Source organism: Eschrichtius robustus, chromosome 1 (assembly GCF_028021215.1).
Source record: "Eschrichtius robustus isolate mEscRob2 chromosome 1, mEscRob2.pri, whole genome shotgun sequence".
NCBI lineage: Eukaryota > Metazoa > Chordata > Mammalia > Artiodactyla > Eschrichtiidae > Eschrichtius > Eschrichtius robustus.
The window spans coordinates 126,910,806-126,931,752 of NC_090824.1; the positions used below are offsets into that span (position 1 = coordinate 126,910,806).

At 37.3% G+C, this 20,947-nt stretch overlaps 1 protein-coding gene across 4 annotated transcripts in view; it reads right to left on the reverse strand.

Moving 5' to 3' along the window:
- DENND4A (DENN domain containing 4A) overlaps positions 1–20,947 on the reverse strand; it is a 132,838-nt gene that overhangs the window by 18,394 nt on the left and 93,497 nt on the right. For all 4 annotated transcript variants that reach the window (XM_068553905.1, XM_068553896.1, XM_068553914.1 and 1 more), the window contains 4 exons: positions 20,119–20,235; positions 19,375–19,503; positions 13,021–14,120; positions 1,955–2,144 (listed from right to left, as the gene is read on the reverse strand). In XM_068553905.1, coding sequence (XP_068410006.1) covers positions 1,955–2,144; positions 13,021–14,120; positions 19,375–19,503; positions 20,119–20,235 — 1,536 coding nt within the window. The remainder of the gene's footprint in view (positions 1–1,954; positions 2,145–13,020; positions 14,121–19,374; positions 19,504–20,118; positions 20,236–20,947) is intronic.

Sequence of the window (20,947 nt, forward strand, 5' to 3'; positions counted from 1 at the left end):
AGCTTCATTGTGGCATGTGGGCTCTTTAGTTGTGGCATGTGGGATCTAGCTTCCTGACCAGGGATCAAACCCAGGCCCCCTGTATTGGGAGCAAAGAGTCTTAACCACTGGACCACCAGGGAAGTCCCAAGGTTCTGCCTCTTAATCTGATACTGGTTAATCAGTTGTCCTCAATTTGTGAAATGTACAGTATTTACATACATAAAAATGTACACACTACATGTATAACAGAGTAAATAATAAATGTATTAAATAAATAAACTTTAATAAAAAGTTACAAAGATATAACATTAAAGTCCTTGTGTTTTAGAAATATCAATACATGTTGAAGTATTTATGAATAAAATTATATACTGTTTCGGATTTACTTTAAAATGATCCAGTGGGGAAGGAAAAAATGTTGGCAGCAGAAGAGGCGGAAAAGATAAAACAAGATTGGCCATTTGTTGATAGTTGCTGAAGTTGTGTGAAGGTACATGGGAGCTCATTGTGCTATTCCTTCTACTTTTGTGATTGACTATTTCCAAAATAAAAGCTTTTTAAAGTAGCAAAGATGAAAATTTGGAAAACATTATAATACATTCATTCCTCACATCATATAACAGGATAACTTTCAAATGGATTAAATATTTAAATCAGGGGTCAAATCTATTTTTGTATGACCCCAAACTCAGAATAATTTTAACATTTTAAAGCACTGTTAAAAAAAAGAAAAAGACAAAAAAGAATATGTGACAGAGATGTATGTGGCCCACAAAACCTAAACTATTTACAATATGGCCCTCTACAGAAAAAGTCTGCTGACCCCAGAAAATGTTAAAAAGGAAATCAGAGAAGTATGAGAAGAAAACAGTGGTGAGCCTAGGGAAGGGGAAATCTTTCATAATAACTCAAAATCCAGAAGCAATAGGGCAAAAACTGATAAATTTGATGACATAAAATTAAAAACTTTTATGTGGGGGAAAAAAAAACCCCTGAACTTGACAAACTTGGAAAAAGCATCTGCCACTTATATAAGAGACAAAGGATTAATTCCCTAACATAAAAAAGAGCTATTAAAACTTTTAAAAAGTGGGGAGGACCAAAAAGTGAAAGTGAAATGTAGGCAAAGGACAGTTCACAGAAAAAGAAATACAAATAGTCCTTAAACACATAAACGGATATGCAACTTAATTTATAAGATAAAGAAAAATGAAAACTAAATTGAAATACATTCTTCACCTATCAGATGGCAAAAATTTCAAAGTGTGCTAACATATTTTCTTCACAAGGCTGTGGGGAAATAGGTATTCTTATATACTACCTGTGGGAATACAAAATAGTATACCCCTGAGGAAGGAACCTGGCAATATCACTTCAAGGAAAAACTTGGAAGTATCTTCCAAAAATACCCCGGCAAAATATAATATGACATATATGCATCACAGTATTATTTATAACAGTTAAAGACTGAGAACTTAAAAGTCCATCAACAGGGAAGTGGTTAAAATAAACCAATACATCCACACATGATGAACAATGCAACAGTAAAAATGAATGAGGGACAACACTATGTGATGATACGGAATGCTCTTCAGAATATAGTGTTAAGTGAAAAAAGCAAGAAACAGTTAAGTGTTTATAGCATGTTACCTTTTGAGTAAGAAGACAAAGAGGTATTAAGAACACACACACAAACACACACACGCTTTTTAAAAAAGCACATTTTAAAACAAAAGCACATTAAAAAAAGCAACAATGAAAGGATAAATCAAAATGAATAAAAATGGCTACCTCTAGGGACAGTGACAAAACAAGATGAAGGGATGAGGATGGAAGAAGCTAGACTTCTCTGAAAGTGCCTTGGTTCTCTACTGTTTTGAGCCATGCAAATCTTTTACAAAATTAAACATAAAGGAGAAAAAATAAAGGTACCACAAATCAAACGCAGTATGACCGAGCTGTTTGGACAAACCTTCTAAGGAGGAAGAAACTTCCAGGCTTGTTCTGCTGAAATCAATTCCCTTAGTCCCTGCAGTGGCACTGCTTTCCTGAGAAGAAGTGGCTCCTTCCAACTCGTGGCAGACATCTTCATCTGTTAATGAGGTAGATTCAGAATCCTGGGCTCCCACTGAAGAAAGACTGGTACGATCAGAACTTTGATCCTAAGGACATAATTATAAGCTTAATTTCCTTCATATTTAAAGTTAGTTATTTAAAAGTTCACTTCAAAGGCAGAGGAAACGCCTAATTACTCAGATGATCAGTTAATTAACAATACAACTTCTAGAGAAAAAAAAACCAACCAATTTTACAAGGGCATACTGGACAAACGTGAGCTGGAGATCAATTTTTAAGACAGCATTTCTTAGTTAGATCAAAGCAGATACCTGTTAGTTAGACAATTGCTAACTTTAAGTCTTTGTTTATTGTTAATTTTCTTCCCTGCAAATCCCAGCCCAGGATGATACCATTAGAAAATTACATTTTAATCTCTTTTAATTTCATTTATGTTTACATTTTATTCTTTTCCATAACAATCCAGGTTTCAAAGACATGTATTTCTAGTTTTCATTTTTGAGAACACCAAAGTATAAGTATTTTTTCCTGGTTACACCAGTAATATGTAAGAAAATTTGATAGACTTTTGTATGAAGAAAAAAAATTTTTTAAATAACTGTGATTACACTGCCCAGATAATACACAGGTGTGTGTGTGTATGTGTTACTGAGTTACTTTTAAGATTACTTGTAAATTTTTATTGGCTTTTTGGCTATATCTCATTGTATTTTTTATTAAGTGGGTGCTCTAGGGATTGCAATACATATACCTAATCATTTACAGTTGATTTAAAATTAGTATTGTACCACTTCATATATAATAATATACCTATAAAGAATGTCAGTAGGGTGAGTCTCTTAGTCACTATGAAACCTCTACACATATTGAAAATCCCATGAGATAACATTCAAATTTTTGTTTTGTCCAACTGCAAGTATTTTAAGGAATTTAAAAAGGTTTTAAGGGACTTCCCTGGTGGTGAAGTGGTTAAGAATCCGCCTGCCAATGCAGGGAACGCAGGTTTGAGCCCTGGTCCAGGAAGATCCCACATGCTGTGGAGCAACTAAGCCCATGCGCCGCAACTACTGAGCCTGTGCTCTAGAGCCCGAGAGCCACAACTACTGAAGCCTGTGTGCCTAGAGCCCAGGCTCTGCAACAAGAGAAGCCACTGCAATGAGAAGCCCATGCACCACAACGAAGAGTAGCTCCCACTCGCTGCAACTAGAGAAAGCCCCCGTGCAGCAATGAAGACCCAGCGCAGCCAAAAATAAACAAATAAATTAAAAAAAAAGAATATATACGTATGTATAGCTGAATCACTGAGCTGTATACCTGAAACTAACACGACACTGTAAATCAACCATACTTCAATAAAAATTTTTAAAAAAAGGTTTTAAAAAAGGGGTCTTAGAGAGATTGGTTCAAGATGGCGGAGTAGAAGGACATGCTCTCACTCCCTCCTGCAAGAACACCGGAATCACAACTAACGGCTGAACAATCACTGACAGGAAGACACTGGAAATCATGAAAAAAAGATACCCCACATCCAAAGACAAAGGAGAAGCCACAAAGAGATGGTAGGAGGGGCACAATCACAATAAAGTCAAATCCCATAACTGCTGGGTGGGTGACTCACAAACTGGAGAACGGTTATACCACAGAAGTTCACCCACTGGAGTGAAGGTTCTGAGCCCCATGTCAGGCTTCCCAACCTGGGGGTCCAGCAACAGGAGGAGGAATTCCTAGAGAATCAGATTTTGAAGGCTAGCGAGATTTGACTGCAGGACTTTGACAGGACTTGGGGAAACAGAGACTCCACTCTTGGAGGGCATACATAAAGTAGTGTGTGCATCGGGACCCAGGGGAAGAGGCAGTGACCCCACAGGAGACTGAACCAGACCTACCTGCTAGTGTTGCAGGGGCTCCTGCAGAGGCGGGGGGTGGCTCTGTCTCACGATGAGGACAAGGACACTGGCAGCAGAAGTTCTGGGAAGTACTCCTTGGCGTGAGCCCTCCCAGAGTCAGTGATTAGCCCCACCAAAGAGTCTGGGTAGGCTCCAGTGTTGGGTCGCCTCAGGCCAAACAACGAACAGGGCCGGAACCCAGCCCCACCCATCAACAGTCAAGTGGATTAAAGTTTTACTGAGCTCTGCCCACCAAAGCAACAGCCAGCTCTACCCACCACCAGTCCCTCCCATCAGGAAACTTGCACAAGCCTCTTAGATAGCCTCATCTACCAGAGGGCAGACAGCAGAAGCCAAGAAGAACTACAATCCTGCAGCCTGTGGAACAAAAACCACATTCACAGAAAGATAAGATGAAAAGGCAGAGGGCTATGTACCAGATGAAGGAACAAGATAAAACCCCAGAAAAACAACTAAATGAAGTGGAGATAGGCAACCTTCCAGAAAAAGAATTCAGAATAATGATAGTGAGGATGATCCAGGACCTCGGAATAAGAATGGAGGCAAAGATCGAGAAGATGCAAGGAATGATTAACAAAGACCTAGAAGAATTAAAGAACAAACAAACAGAGATGACCAATACAATAACTGAAATGAAAACTACACTAGAAGGAATCAATAGCAGAATAACTGAGGCAGAAGAACGGATAAGTGACCTGGAAGACAGAATGGTGAAATTCACTGCTGCGGAACAGACTAAAGAAAAAAGAATGAAAAGAAATGAAGACAGCCTAAGAGACCTCTGGGACAACATTAAACGCAACGACATTCACATTATAGGGGTCCCAGAAGGAGAAGAGAGAGAGAAAGGACCCAAGAAAATATCTGAAGAGATAATAGTCGAAAACTTCCTTAACATGGGAAAGGAAATAGCCACCCAAGTCCAGGAAGCGCAGAGAGTCCCATACAGGATAAACCCAAGGAGAAACATGCCGAGACACATGGTAATCAAATTGGCAAAAATAAAGACAAAGAAAAATTATTGAAAGCAGCAAGGGAAAAAACGACAAATAACATACAAGGGAACTCCCATAAAGTTAACAGCTGACTTCTCAGCAGAAACTCTGCAAGCCAGAATGCAGTGGCATGACATATATAAAGTGATGAAAGGGAAGAACCTACAACCAAGATTACTGTACCTGGTAAGGATCTCATGCAGATTCAACAGAGAAATCAAAAGCTTTACAGACAAGCAAAAGCTAAGAGAATTCAGCACTACCAAACCAGCTGTGCAACAAATGCTAAAGGAACTTCTCTAAGTGGGAAACACAAGAGAAGAAAAGGACCTACAAAAACAAACCCAAAACAACTAAGAAAATGGTCATAGGAACATACATATCAATAATTACCTTAAACGTGAATGGATTAAATGCTCCAACCAAAAGACACAGGCTTGCTGAATGGATACGAAAACAAGACCCATATATATGCTGTCTACAAGAGACCCACTTCAGACCTAGGGACACATATAGACTGAAAGTGAGGGGATGGAAAAAGATACTCCATGCAAATGGAAATCAAAAGAAAGCTGGAGTAGCAATACTCATATCAGATAAAATAGACTTTAAAATAAAGAATGTTACAAGAGACAAGGAAGGACACTACATAATGATCAAGGGATCAATCCAAGAAGAAGATATAACAATTATAAATATATATGCACCCAACATAGGAGCACCTCAATACATAAGGCAACTGCTAACAGCTATAAAAGAGGAAATCGACTGTAACACAATAATAGTGGGGGACTTTAACACCTCACTTACACCAATGGACAGATCATCCAAACAGAAAATTAATAAGGAAACAGAAGCTTTAAATGACACAACAGACCAGATAGATTTAGTTGATATTTATAGGACATTCCATCCAAAAACAGCAGATTACACTTTCTTCTCAAGTGCACACGGAACATTCTCCAGGATGGATCATAACTTGGGTCACAAATCAAGCCTCAGTAAATTAAGAAAACTGAAATCATATCAAGCATCTTTTCTGACCACAACGCTATGAGATTAGAAATCAATTACAGGGGAAAAAACGTAAAAAACACAAACACATGGAGGCTAAACAATACGTTACTAAATAACCAAGAGATCACTGAAGAAATCAAAAAATAAATAGAGACAAATGACAATGAAAACATGATGATCCAAAACCTATGGGATGCAGCAAAAGCAGTTCTAAGAGGGAAGTTTATAGCTATACAAGCCTACCTCAAGAAACACGAAAAATCTCAAACAATCTAACCTTACACCTAAAGGAACTAGAGAAAGAATAAGAAACAAAACCCAAAGTAGGCAGAAGGAAAGAAATCATAAAGTTCAGAGCAGAAATAAATGAAATAGAAACAAAGAAAACAATAGCAAAGATCAATAAAACTAAAAGCTGGTTCTTTGAGAAGATAAACAAAATTGATAAACCATTAGCCAGACTTATCAAGAAAAAGACGGAGAGGATTCAAATCAATAAAATTAGAAATGAAAAAGGAGAAGTTACAACAGACACCGCAGAAATACAAAGCATCCTAAGAGACTACTACAAGCAACTCTATGCCAATAAAATGGACAACCTGGAAGAAATGGACAAATTCTTAGAAAGGTATAACCTTCCAAGACTGAACCAGGAAGAAATATAAAATATGAACAGACCAATCACAAGTAATGAAATTGAAACTGTGATTAAAAATCTTCCAACAAACAAAAGTCCAGGACCACATGGCTTCAAAGGTGAATTCTATCAAACATTTACAGAAGAGCTAACACCCATCCTTCTCAAACTCTTCCAAAAAATTGCAGAGGAAGGAACACTCCCTAACTCATTCTATGAGGCCACCATCACCCTGACACCAAAAGCAGACAAAGATACTACAAAAAAAGAAAATTACAGACCAATAACACTGATGAATATAGATGCGAAAATCCTCAACAAAATACTAGCAAACAGAATCCAACAACACATTAAAAGGATCATACAGCATGATCAAGTGGGATTTATCCCAAGGATGCAAGGACTCTTCAATATACGCAAATCAATCAATGTGATACACCATATTAACAAATTGAAGAATAAAAACCATATGATCATCTCAATAGATGCAGAAAAAGCTTTTGACAAAATTCAACACTGATTTATGATTAAAAACTCTCCAGAAAGTGGGCATAGAGGGAACCTACCTCAGCATAATAAAGGCCATATATGACAAACCCACAGCAAGCATCATTCTCAATGGTGAAGAACTGAAAGCATTTCCTCTAAGATCAGGAACGAGACAAGGATGTCCACTCTCACCACTATTATTCAACATAGTTTTGGAAGTCCTAGCCATGGCAATCAGAGAAGAAAAAGAAATAAAAGGAATACAAATTGGAAAAGAAGAAGTAAAACTGTAACTGTTTGCAGATGACACGATACTATACATAGAGAATCCTAAAGATGCCACCAGAAAACTACTAGAGCTAATCAATGAATTTGGTAAAGTTGCAGGACAGAAAATTAATGCACAGAAATCTCTTGCATTCCTATATACTAATGATGAAAAATCTGAAAGAGAAATTAAGGAACCACTCCCATTTACCACTGCAACAAAAAGAATAAAATATCTAGGAATAAACCTACCTAGGGAGACAAAAACCTGTATGCAGAAAACTGTAAGACACTGATGGAAGAAATTAAAGATGATACCAACAGATGGAGAGATATACCATGTTCTTGGATTGGAAGAATCAATATTGTGAAAATGACTATACTACCCAAAGCAATCTACAGATTCAGTGCAATCCCTATCAAATTACCAATGGCATTTTTTACGGAACTAGAACAAAAAATCTTAAAATTTGTATGGAGACACAAAAGACCCCGAATAGCCAAAGCAGTCTTGAGGGAAAAAAGCGGAGCTGGAGGCATCAGACTCCCTGACTTCAGACTATACTACAAAGCTACAGTCATCAAGACAATATGGTACTGGCACAAAAACAGAAATATAGATCAATGGAACAAGATAGAAAGCCCAGAGATAACCCACACACCTGTGGTCAACTAGTCTATGACAAAGGAGGCAAGGATATACAATGGAGAAAAGACAGTGTCTTCAATAAGTGGTGCTGGGAAAACTGGACGGCTACACGTAAAAGAATGAAATTAGAACACTCCCTAACACCATACACAAATGTAAACTCAAAATGGATTAGAGACCTAAATGTAAGACTGGACACTATAAAACTCTTAGAGGAAAACATAGGAAGAACACTCTTTGACATAAATCACAGCAAGATCTTTTTTGATCCACCTCCTAGAGTAATGGAAATAGAAACAAATATAAACAAATGGGACCTAATGAAACTTAAAAGCTTTTGCACAGCAAAGGAAACCATAAACAAAACGAAAAGACAACCCTCAGAATGGGAGAAAATATTTGCAAACGAATCAAGGGACAAAGGATTGATCTCCAAAATATATAAACAGCTCATGCAGCTCAATATTAAAAAAACAAACAACCCAATCCAAAAATGGGCAGAAGACCTAAATAGACATTTCTCCAAAGAAGACATACAGATGGCCAAGAGGCACATGAAAAGCTGCTCAACATCACTAATTATTAGAGAAATGCAAATCAAAACAACAATGAGGTACCACCTCACACCAGTTAGAATGGGCATCATCAGAAAATCTACAAACAACAAATGCTGGAGAGCGTGTGGAGAAAAGGGAACCCTCTTGCACTGTTGGTGGGAATGTAAATTGATACAGCCACTATGGAGAACAGTATGGAGGTTCCTTTAAAAACTAAAAATAGAACTACTATATGACCCAGCAATCCCACTACTGGGCATATACCCTGAGAAAACCATAATTCAAAAAGACACATGCACCCCAATGTTCACTGCAGCACTATTTACAATAGCCAGGTCATGGAAGCAACCTAAATGCCCATCGACAGACGACTGGATAAAGAAGATTTGGTACATATATACAATGGAATATTACTCAGCCATAAAAAGGAACGAAATTGGGTCATTTGTAGAGACGTGGATGGATCTAGAGACTGTCATACAGTGAAGTAAGTCAGAAAAACAAATATCGTATATTAACGTATATATGTGGAACCTAGAAAAATGGTACAGATGAACTGGTTTGCAGGGCAGAAATTGAGAGACAGATGTAGAGAACAAACGTATGGACACCAAGGCAGGAAAGTGGCTGGGGGTGGGATGAATTGGGAGATTGGGATTGACATGTATACACTGATGTGTATAAAATGGATGACTAATAAGAACCTGCTGTATTAAAAAAAAAAGGGGGTCTTTCATATTAACCAGCTATTTACCATCTATTTTGCTCTTTCTTCATTCCCAAAGACCCAGGTTTCTTTGTAGTATAATTTTTCTTCAGCCTGAAAAACTTCCTTTAGCTTATTTTATAGAGCAGGTCTGCTAGTCACGAATTCTTTTCCTTTATCTGAAAATGTTTTTATTTCACCTTCACCCCTAAAGAATATTTTCACTGGATATGGAATTCTGGGTTGACAGGCCTTTTCTTCAACAGGTTAAAACTGTTGTTCCACTGTATTCTTCCCTCCACAGATTATGATGAAAACAAGTGGTCATTCAAATCCTTATTCCTCTGTAGGTAATGTGTCATTTTTGTTTAATAGCATTCAAGATACTTTTTATTCTTGTTTTTTTTTCCAGCAGTTATTTTCTTATTAGAAATGGGTATCTTTGGTTATTAACAGTTTGCTTTTATGTATATATAGGTGTTTTGTTTGAGTTTATCCTGTCTATAGTTTGCTGAGTATCTGTAAATCTAAATCTTTTACTAAATTTGGGAAATTTTATCCATTATTTCTTCAAATATTTTTTCTACCATAATCTCTTTCTCCAATTCTTCTGGAATCCCTATTACATGTTATACATTTTGATATTGTCCCACAACTCTCTGAGGCTCTGCTCATTTTTATAAAGTCTCTCTCTGTTCTTCCAACTGCATAATTTCTATTACTCAGTCTTTAAGTTCAATGACTCTCCTTTGTCATCTCCATTCTGCTATTGAACCCATCCAATGAGTTTATTTCAGAGTGTATTTTTTATGATAAAATTTTTTGACAAATAATTAATTTTTCTGGATAAGAGTTCTTTTCTTATTTGAAATGTGTTTTTTCTTTACTTCAGGGAATCTAGTTATAACAGCTGCTTTAAGGTTTCCGTCTGATAATTCCAACATCTGGGTTGTCTTTCCCTTGAGAATTAGTCACATTTTCCTGGTTCAAGTAATTTTGGATTTTATTTTGGACACCATGAATGTTATGCTGTGTAGTCTGGGTACTGTTATAATCTCTTGGAGAATGTTGAGCTATTGTATTAGCAGGCAGTCAACTACGTTATGTTCAGATTGTAATTTGTGTTTTGATTTTTGTAGGTGGTGATTTAATCCCCAGTTAAATTCTCTAAGCCTTGTCCATGCTGGTCTGCATCTATCCCATGTATGTGTAGCTCAGGGGTGAGGCTCAGACTTGTGTGGGCCATGCACAGAATTAGGAATCCTTCTTTCACAGATTCCCCTCATACTCTCCAGCCCACAGAGGCTCCCTTCTCTGGTTCCTCTGTCCAGGAAATATGGGGATTCTCTTGAAGTTTTAGCTGCCAGGGATGCCATGCCACACTGTGACTGGGACCTGCTCTTGGAGCAAAAATGCATGAGAAAGAAAATGGGAAAATTTCCCCACAATCTGCTGCTTTTGTTTTTCAGAATCTTTAGATAGTTTTTTTTTGTATCTTGTTTGGAGTTTTTAGTTGTAAATCAGTGGGAGGGACGGGCTTTAGTGGCCTTATGTTACCACAGTGGAACTAAAGCTCTCACCCAAATTTTTAAAGAGTATTTTTGCTGGATACAGAAAAAACAGGTTGGCAGTCATTTTCTTTCAGTACTCTAAAGCTGTCTTTCCAGTGTCTTTTGACATCACATTTTCTATTCAGAAGACAACTGTCAGCTTTCTTACTGTTGCTCTTTTGAAGGTAATCTCTCTCTCTCTCCTTTGGCTCCTTTTCGGATTTTCTCTTTGTATTTCATTTTCATCTATTTTAACATAAGATGCCTAAGTATAGGGGTTTTTGTGTTTTTTTTGCATTTATTCTGCTTGACATTTGTAGATCTTCTAAATATGTGAGTGACATCTTTAATCACTTTTGGAAAATTCTTGGCAATTAGCATTTTAAATGTTCCTTCTACCCCTTTTTTTCTTCTTCTTCTGGAACTAAATTACATCAATGTTAAGCATTTTCACTAAACCCCACATTTTTTTCCTGTATTTTCCAATTTTTTTTCCCTGTCTGTACTTCAGTGTGGATATTTTCTACTATCTTCCCAACTAGTTTACTAATCTTCTCCTGCTTTTTGTCTGCTGTGAAATCCAACTACTGCTTTCTTAATTTTGCATCTTTTTCAGTTCTATAATTTACACTGGTTCTTTTCAAAAGATAATTACCTGGTGAAATTTTGCATGTTTCTAGCTTTTTTTTCTCACCCTTTCCTCTATTTTCTTGGACATATTTTAATTACTTCAAAGTATCTTGCTAATTCAAATATTTAGATCACCTGAAGATCTGTTTCCTCCATCTGTTTTTCTTTTGTTTTTAGTTATGGTCCTTGTCTCTCAGTACAGCTTTTTTTGTTTGTTTGTTTTTAATATTTATTTATTTGGCTGCACTGGTCTTAGTTGCAGCACGTGGGATCTTCACTGCAGTGTGCAGGATCTTTAGTTGTGGTGTGCGGGATCTTTAGTTGCAGCATGCAGGCTCTTAGTTGAGGCATGCAGGATCTAGTTCCCTGACCAGGGATGGAACCCGGGCCCCCTGCACTGGGAGTGCGGAGTCTTAACCACTGGATCACCAAGGAAGTCCCTCAGTATAGCTATTTTTAATTCAATAATAGAATATAAAAAATTATATATAAAAAACCATAAGGACTCCAGTTGATGTTCTGGTCCTCTGGAAAGGACACACTTTTTCCTTGTTAGAGTAAAGGCTGATTAGTTTAATCTAATCACAGACTGAGCTGAGTCCAGCCTAGGTTGCAGTTTTGGTCAGGTTCAGTCTACCTCTGTTTTGCCAATGCTCCTAAGGCATAGCTCTGCAGGAATTTGAACTAAGGGCCTGGTGTGTACACCAAAGCTTCCTTGCCCTCACTTTCCCCAGCTCCCAGCAGCTTATGAACTAAGCTATTGTATTCCCAGCACCATGAAACTGCTGAGAACTCTTATTTATCAGAGACTTTCTGCTTATGTTTTCAGACTCCTGTTTCATGCAGTATCAGTATTTGGAAAATGTCCTGAAGGAAAAAACTTGTGTATCTGAGGACCCTCCAGTCTCTATTTTTGTCTCTCCAGCTCTACAAGATCCCAAAAGTCCTGCTGGCCCCTTCACCTCTCCACAGTCCTCTGATAAGGCAAAGCCTGGATTTGCAACCTCTTGCTCTGTGCTCAGAATAAGCAAATGCCCTCAAGGAAAAAGTAGCTATAAAACTTCAGCTCATCTCTGCAAGTCTCCTCTCTCTAGAATCTTGCCCCTCTACTTTCTAGTTGTTTCAGCAGTTCTCTGATGACTTTAAACAAATACTTTCCATATTTCATCTAGCTTTTTGCTTTGGGACATATGCAGGTGTATCACAAGGTACTTCATCCTAACCAGAAAGAGAAATCCTATGCCTGGCTGGTAATTTTTGAAGGCAATAAATAATGAAGCTCAAGTAAGCATTTTCATATGACTCTAATTTTTACTCCAGCTACAGATCACTTTCTTTCAAAACTGAACTAAAAATATAACCTTAGTTAGTGAATTCTTTCCTTTCGAAGTTATTATTCAAGTCCAAATTCTGTTACTTACAAACCTTATGCATCCCAAGAGTCCTTTCTGTAAAGCTGTATTTTAGGAGAATGGTAAAAACAGACATCTTTGCAAGTAAGATACTTTTGGTGGTGGAGAAGGGTAAAAGGAAAAGTAGAAAACACTAATAAACCTACCTTGGATGATGTGGTGTACATGGTGAATCTTGAATACCATTTGCTTGCTTTCTCTGCAACTCCTTTTCCAGCAGTGAACATACTGTTTCTTAGAACATCTAGTTTAGGTACTAGTAGTGTATCTAAATTAAATGAAGGTGATGAATGGGTTAATGCATCTTGAGATTCTTCCCTAAATGGGCAAGTAGGTGAGAAGGCTGGAGAAGACCAGAGTCTATCCCTTGGTCTGTCTTCGTTTTTTGAGTAACTTTTAGATTTGGTAAGTCTCACTGGCCCAGGAGAATTAGGAGGCAGGCTAGATCTTCTGCATGCCTTGACCAACGTTGGACTTTTCTTAGTGGTTACTTTATCATCACAGGCCCGTTGTAAATCAATGCTTGGTGTTCGACTTGTCAAAGGACTGCTCATGTTATTCATATACATCACAATTTCTTCAGCTAAATCCCGCCTAGCAGATGGTGTTGAAACGCTTTTGCTATCATCTTCCTCCTCTTCCTCCTCCTCTTTTTGCTGCTGTTCAGTCTCAGCAACCAGAAGAGAGAGGGGATCAAATCCTGTTGCAACATCAGTTTTTTCGAAAGGTTTTACTGAAAAGCTGCTATTCAAGCGTTGACTCCTCTTAGGATTTTGTGGAGCAACATACCCCACTTTTGATCCATCTGTTTCATTGTCTAAGTCTTCTAAGTCAAAAATAACAGGAGAATCCACTTTATCTGCCAAACAATTAGAACCATCAAAAGGTGTATCATCATCACTAGATTCCTTCTCTATACTGTCTCTTTTTGATCTTAAAGATGGCTTTCCAATATCAAGACTATTTGGTCTTGTGCTTTTTGAGATTACATTTGAAAGAATTTTTGCATCAGCTCCTAATTTTTCAACCATATCTCCAGGGTTTGCTTCCTGGTTAATTCTATTGAGCATAAGTCCCATTAGTACTCCTCCACTAAGATTTCGGTTTCTATTTCCCCAGGACATTTGCTGCTGCAGATTAGGCTCATTGTCACTTTTATGTCTTTTCCTGAAGCATCTACTTTGAATGTTTCCTGTTTCATTTGTATCCTCAAAAGATGATATTAAGAGCGGCTCAGACGTACTTTCTAAAAAACAAGAAAAGTGTTTTTAGCCACGAAAAATGTAATATGCAAATATAAGTTGTCTTAAATATTTAAGTACTAGTAATAAAATGATAACAGCAAGCACTCATCAAGTGCCTGCTATTTCACAGATGCTATACTAGGCACTTTACTCACATTATCTACCATAATCATTCCAACATCCTTATGGGTGGAGAAAAAACTGATACTCAGAGAGATTACCTAGCCCAAAGTTACCCAGTCCTTAAGTGAGAGAACTGGGATTCAAATCAAATATGAAGGGTATGATCTGAGATATAAGGATGCACTGCTTTTTAAAACTTGTAAGTTACGATTAATATTTACCCTTGGTATATTTAACAACAATAATAATGAATTTATGTCCATTTCACTGAACGGATTAAATAACAATGGTTATACAATTGTGGTTGTGCTAGACGACCTTAAGATTCTGAGTCTTCTGCCTATAAAAAGAAAAACAAAACCAAAAACACTAAACCAAACCAAATAAAAGGCAGCTATGTGAGCTTTATTCATAAATAAAAATTATTTTTAAAACTCCAAATCCTTATGACTATAGATGTGGCTAAATAATTTTACCTTTGCTTTACATATTGATTCAAGTTTATAACAGTCAAAGGTGAATGGCCACTTTCTATTCAGAAACACTGTTCACTGCTTTTTACCAAATTACTTAGGTACCTACGCTGAAAGCAGAAATCTAGATTTTTGATCACTTTAATTGTCCTTATGTGGGAGTCTTCTAAAGCATTAGTCTAGGAATGGTATTGTCAACTACTCTTTTTTTTTTAAAAATAAATTTATTTATTTATTTATTTATTTTTGTTTGCGTTGGGTCTTTGTTGCTGCGCATGGGCTTTCTCTAGTTGCGGTGAGCAGGGGCTGCTCTTCGTTGCGGTGCGCGGGCTTCTCACTGCGGTGGCTTCTCTTGTTGCGGAGCACGGGCTCTAGGCATGTGGGCTTCAGTAGTTGTGGCACGTGAGCTCAGTAGTCGTGACCCGCGGGCTCTAGAGCACAGGCTCAGTAGTTGTGGTGCACGGGCTTAATTGATCCGCAGCATGTGGCATCTTCCCCGACCAGGGCTCGAACAGATGTCCCCTGCATTGGCAGGTGGATTCTTAACCACTGCACCATCAGGAAAGTCCTTCAACTACTCTTTTTACATGCTTTGGCCAACAGAATTAGCTCTCTATAACGAGGCAATTCCTAAAAATGTGCCTTTTTTCCTATCATATGATGTATTTGGGTAACAAGATAGTAGATAAAAGGGACTACTAGAGACCATAAAAGCCTACAAACTAATACCGTTTAATAAGCATACAGCATTAACAAGGAAAACAGTATAGCAGAGAGGTAAAGTGTCTTCTTTTTTTCTGTATCAGCTTATGATTAAGTATATAAGAAACCAAGAACATACTTTCTTCTGATATTCTGGGAAACCTGCTTAACAGGTTATATATTATCAAAGACCTGGAGCAATCTTATAATCCAAAGATGTAACTCTAGGACTGCATTTAAATAGATGTGTTCCTTTGCAAAGTTAAGAACTATGCAGTGGCCTACAGACAAATAAAGTTGGTTACCAAATTATACCAGGGGTTGGCAAACTACACTGCTGAGCCAAATCCAGCCTGTGGACTGTTTATATACAGTCTCAAATGGTTTTAACATTTTAAAAGAGTTGTCAAAATCACACACACAAAGAACAAGCAATAGAGACTGTATGTGGCCTGTAAGGCCTAAAATGTTTACTACCTGGCCATTTACAGAATAGTTTGTCTGACTCTAAGTTTATACACCTGCTAAATTCCACCAGACTAGGCTGGATGCTGCGCACCTCTAACAGACAGGCTGCAAACTATTTAACTTCCTTGGGCCTGGTGGCTCTGTGACATAATTCTGGCAAGTGATAGTAAAGTGGTAGTTTTTGAGGGTTTCTGGGAAAACGTCTGCTTTCCTGGTAAAGGAGATAGATGTGGCTGGCACTCCCCTTGCCCATTCTTTCTGCCTTGCACAGATAGGTGGTGCCTGAAGTTGCCAGCGGCTGTATTATAATCATGGTTAGGTTCAGAGATCTGATGTAAAGCCCCTGAACCAACATCTTGGGCAATTGTTTACCTTTGAATTTTGTGAGAAAAGAAGCCCTCAACTTGTTTAAGCCACTGTTAAGTCATATTTTCTGAACCTTAAAACTGAAAGAATTCTGAGCTGATTTACTAGCCCTGTTTTAGATCTTTGAACATGCTATAATCCCTTCCTACTATACAGCCTTTACATATTGCCTCCCGCTGCTTGGAATGCTCCCTTTCAATTTTTCCTTTGGAACCCCTATCCTCATTTGTTTTCTACTCACCCTTCAGATCTAAGCTCAGAAACCATATTATCAAGGAAGCCTTTCCTGACCAATGTCCCTCTAAACCCAGGATAGGTTACATATTCTCATGGCAACTTACAGCCCTTCTTTTTTTTTTTTTCTAATTTATTTATTTTATTTATTTATTTTTGGCTGCATTGGGTCTTCGTTGCTGTGCGTGGGCTTTCTCTAGTTGTGGCGAGCGGGGGCTACTCTTCACTGCGGTGTGCGGGCTTCTCATTGCAGTGGCTTCTCTTGTTGTGGAGCATGGGCTCTAGGCGCACAGGCTTCAGTAGTTGTGGCACATGGGCTCAGTAGTTGTGGCTCATGGGCTCTAGAGCACAGGCTCAGTAGTTGTGTCACACGGGCTTAGTTGCTCCGTGGCATGTGGGATCTTCCCGGACCAGGGCTCGAACCCGTGTCCCCTGCATTGGCAGGCGGATTCTTAACCACTGCGCCACCAGGGAAGCCCTTACAGCCCTTCTTGCCAGTATTTAATATCAGGGTGTTTTTACATTTACTTGATTATTTGATTAATGTTTTCCCAGCCCTCCCATGTACTTCTCTATGGAGGCAGGGACCATGGTTATTTTTGTTCTTTACCATATCCTCAGTAGCACCTGGCATATGGTAGCAGGTATAGTAGGAGCTCAAAAAATAATCGCTGAATGAATATTGTCTGCTGGGAAACAACTGCAGCCAAGAGACCAACCCAGAATATAACATAGTATAATATATTATAATATGACATGTTACAGCTAAATGTGGTAGCTAAAGGTAAAAAGTTAAAGCACACTAAAAGCAGAATTAGGCTTAAAAAAACATTTCAGAGTATGTTTTCATACTTCAGAACGTGTTTCATTTCAGAGTAAATTGTCTTCTGATTGAATTCTCAGTAATTCAATATATATTTATCAAAATGTTAAAATTCCCAAGATAACCATGAAGTAACCATAGGATGATGATTTTATTTCAATTACCAACCAAACATTAAAACATTTCTTTGGTTATTCCACTCCCACATCTTTTAGAAGCTGTCATTTATTTATATAATGATATAAATAAAATATACATATACTGTACTGCAAAACATGAAGAAACTTGGAAGGTGTTTTGAATCCTAGCAAATACTAGTATGTAAGAAAAAAGTTACAGAAAAGTAAGTATTCCTATAAATCCCACATATAGTCTTTGGTAGTAGTGATAAACCCAGAGTACTTAACAGATGGGAAAGTTTTCAAGTCAAAAATCTTAAGGATAAACTAACAACTCTAGTTCATACCTAGGAAACCTATTACATGCTTTAAAAAATTGGCTTGTTAAGCACAGAGGGCAATCAAAAGCCAGATGCTGAGTCAGATGCTTATTACTATGACAAAATATCAGAATCAAAGGATGGTTTACAATCATATGAAAACAGAAAGTTCATAAAAGCAGATCTTAAGCAAACAGCAAGCATGAATAGACAGTAACGAAAGAACAAGAAAGCAAAGACTACCAAAGGCCAGTTATTAAGAGTTATAATTAGACAATGATTAGGAAGGACTAAATGATTGTGAAGCAATTACATTATACCAATGAAAAAATTTTAATGTTTAAGTTATAACAATTATCTAACAAGGAAATGCGAAGAAAGACAGTTGTAGATCATTTAACTTTTTTTTTGATAGCTAGAACAGGGGTCGGCAAACTTTTTCTGTCATGGGCCAGAAAGTAAATATTTTAGGCTCTGCAGGCCATACAGTCTCTGTGGCAACTCCACAGCTCTGCCAACGTAGTGCCAAAGCAGCCATAGACAATATGTAAGTGAATGAGCTGGGTGTGTGACAATCAACCTTTGTTTATGAACACTGAACTTTCATATAATTTTCAGGTGTCACAAAATATTTTTCTTCTTTTGATTTTTTACCATTTAAAAATGTAAAAAAACATTCTTAGCTTGTGGGCCTGTACAAAAACCAGGCTGCAGGCCTGGTTTGGCCCATGGGCCACAGTTTGCCTACCCCTGAGTTAGAGGCATGCTGCAGAAAACAAACATCATTGCAGCAGCAGGGCCCTTTATAGAGAGATTTCAGCCCTGACAGCACAAGTCCTTCAATGTTTGTTTAGATTATAATGATGCAGAACTGAGCTAATACAAAAATAAAATAATGTAATTATGAAATCAGACTATTAACACTAGAAACTCTGAATCTTATGTATGTTTAGTGCCCCCCAAAACAGTCTGATGAAAAACTTGTGAGTCCAGGTATTATCCCAGATCCTAAAATGACTTCCATTAACTAGCTGAGAACTTATGGGACCTGCCAATAGTCCAACTATGCCTGAGTTTTCTCATCTTTGAAAGAGTGCTAATACCCCCTCTCACTAATATAAGCACTGCTGTAATAATAAATGAAAAATAGTATATAAAAAGTGCTTTGAAAAGAAAAAATATTAGGTATCACTATTTAAACTACCTGAAGGACTATCCTTTCGCCTCTGAAAAAACAGGAACAATACGAAGACTAAGGAACTCTATGCTTCATTTAAAAATTGGCGAGGTGTCTGGTACCCTCAGATTGATCATCTCACTTGCTCCCCACTTCCCCCTTCCCAAAACTCCCCACAGTCCAAACTCAAAAGGTAGCTTGTAGGTATGTCCCTTTCCTTTGTTACAATAAAAGCTTGAACAAACTATATTATAAAATACAGAATTTAAGCTTCTAAACTATACCATGAGAGGCTGCACAAGTATACCAAAAAACCAAAACCAAAACCAAAACAAAACAAAAAAACGAAAAATGAAAAAATCCCTGGAGAATTAAGACTTAAAAAAATATATTCACTAGAAATACAGATACAAGTTATTCTGCACATACAGACGTATACCATTCAACTTACCTGTGCTTTCTCCTGACGTTTTATCAGCACTGTTATTTGTAGCACTGAGGCGAACTATACTGGAAGAACTTTGATAATTGAGCTTAGGAAGACAATCAGCACTTCCCTTTGCACTCTCGCCCTCTGACACTGTAAAGATTAAAATGCAACTGTTAAGATGAAATCTATATACATCAGAGGAGCCATAAAGAGAAGTAGCTTTTAGTTCTAAATACTTCTACTGGAAAATACGTGATGAGAAAATACTGAACACCTCTATATCTATATTTGTCAATCACAAATAAGTGATACCATTCATTCAAGTCCTCAAGGTGTGTATCAAACAACTAAGTACTGGTCACGCATGAGGTCCATGCATACATTTTATATTTCTTCTTTGGTTGTGAAACACTGCTTTTGATGGGGGGAGGTAAGCAGGAAAAATATAAGTCACAGACCATTAATAAAAAGCATTAAATAAAAATATTGTTAAGCCCCAGAAAAGAGCCACTGTTTGAAGAAATATATATTTCTACTACAAGAATAGTATTTGATTGGAGGGTGTTTTGCCACTGAGACTACAAACTTCACACATGAAGTACTTGTACATTGGAATATTAGGTGGTGTAGAGGGCTTATAATGGGAGGAAATAGGAGTAACAATGGGAAAATGAAACATAAAATTAGTACTTTTACACTTAAAGTCACTCGGCTTTTCTATTAATGTAAGCTCACAGTTTTATACAATATCAACTTAGTACCTACAGGAACTAGAATCACTCCCTTTCTTATCTTTTTCTTCTTGAATGTCCTCAGTAGATGTATCCCCTCTTCTAACTTCATCCTTAGATAGTGAATTATATCCAAGGTCAGACTGGCCACCTGGAAAAAGAAAAAGACAAAAAACCCTATGCTGTTTATCATAAACTTCTTTAGTAAGAAGAACTGGAATTAGAAGCAACACATTGGTGTTTAGATTTACTCATAGAAATTTTTCTGGATAACTTCCAGTTGAAAGCATTGTTTTGTTAGCTCCTCCCCATCTCTATTAACACAAGAAAGGGATGATCACAAAATAATTTATTTTTAGTTTCACAATGTAGTCAACAGTAATTATGTATGTTCACACTACTATCTGGGCTCCAAAAGACACAGACAAACCACACATTCTTTATACAAGTCCATGACCTTTCTAGGTGAAGGTCTGAGATCCAACTAAGCAACGGAGAAGAAAAATCTGCAGGGCACTCCTAACAAAACACTCACACACAGATCACTGGAGCCAAATGTCTAAATCATCTGACCAAAAAAATGGGTTTATTTAAATTTATTGATAGGTAGTTATTCTGAAAATTCAACTGAATAATTACTGAATTGCACATGAGTACAAATACATGGGAATGAGAAAAAAATCTAGTATTAAAGTTATTAAGGAAAGCAAACTTTGCATCAATATAAGAAAACTTCTAATACACTGTTCTGTTAAAGAGGCTCTCTGTAATTTTCAGCAAATTGTTTTCACTAGATTAGCATCAAAACATAAGGTTTTGAATTCTAGTACTTTACCTTAGGAGACATGATTTTAAGTAAACCA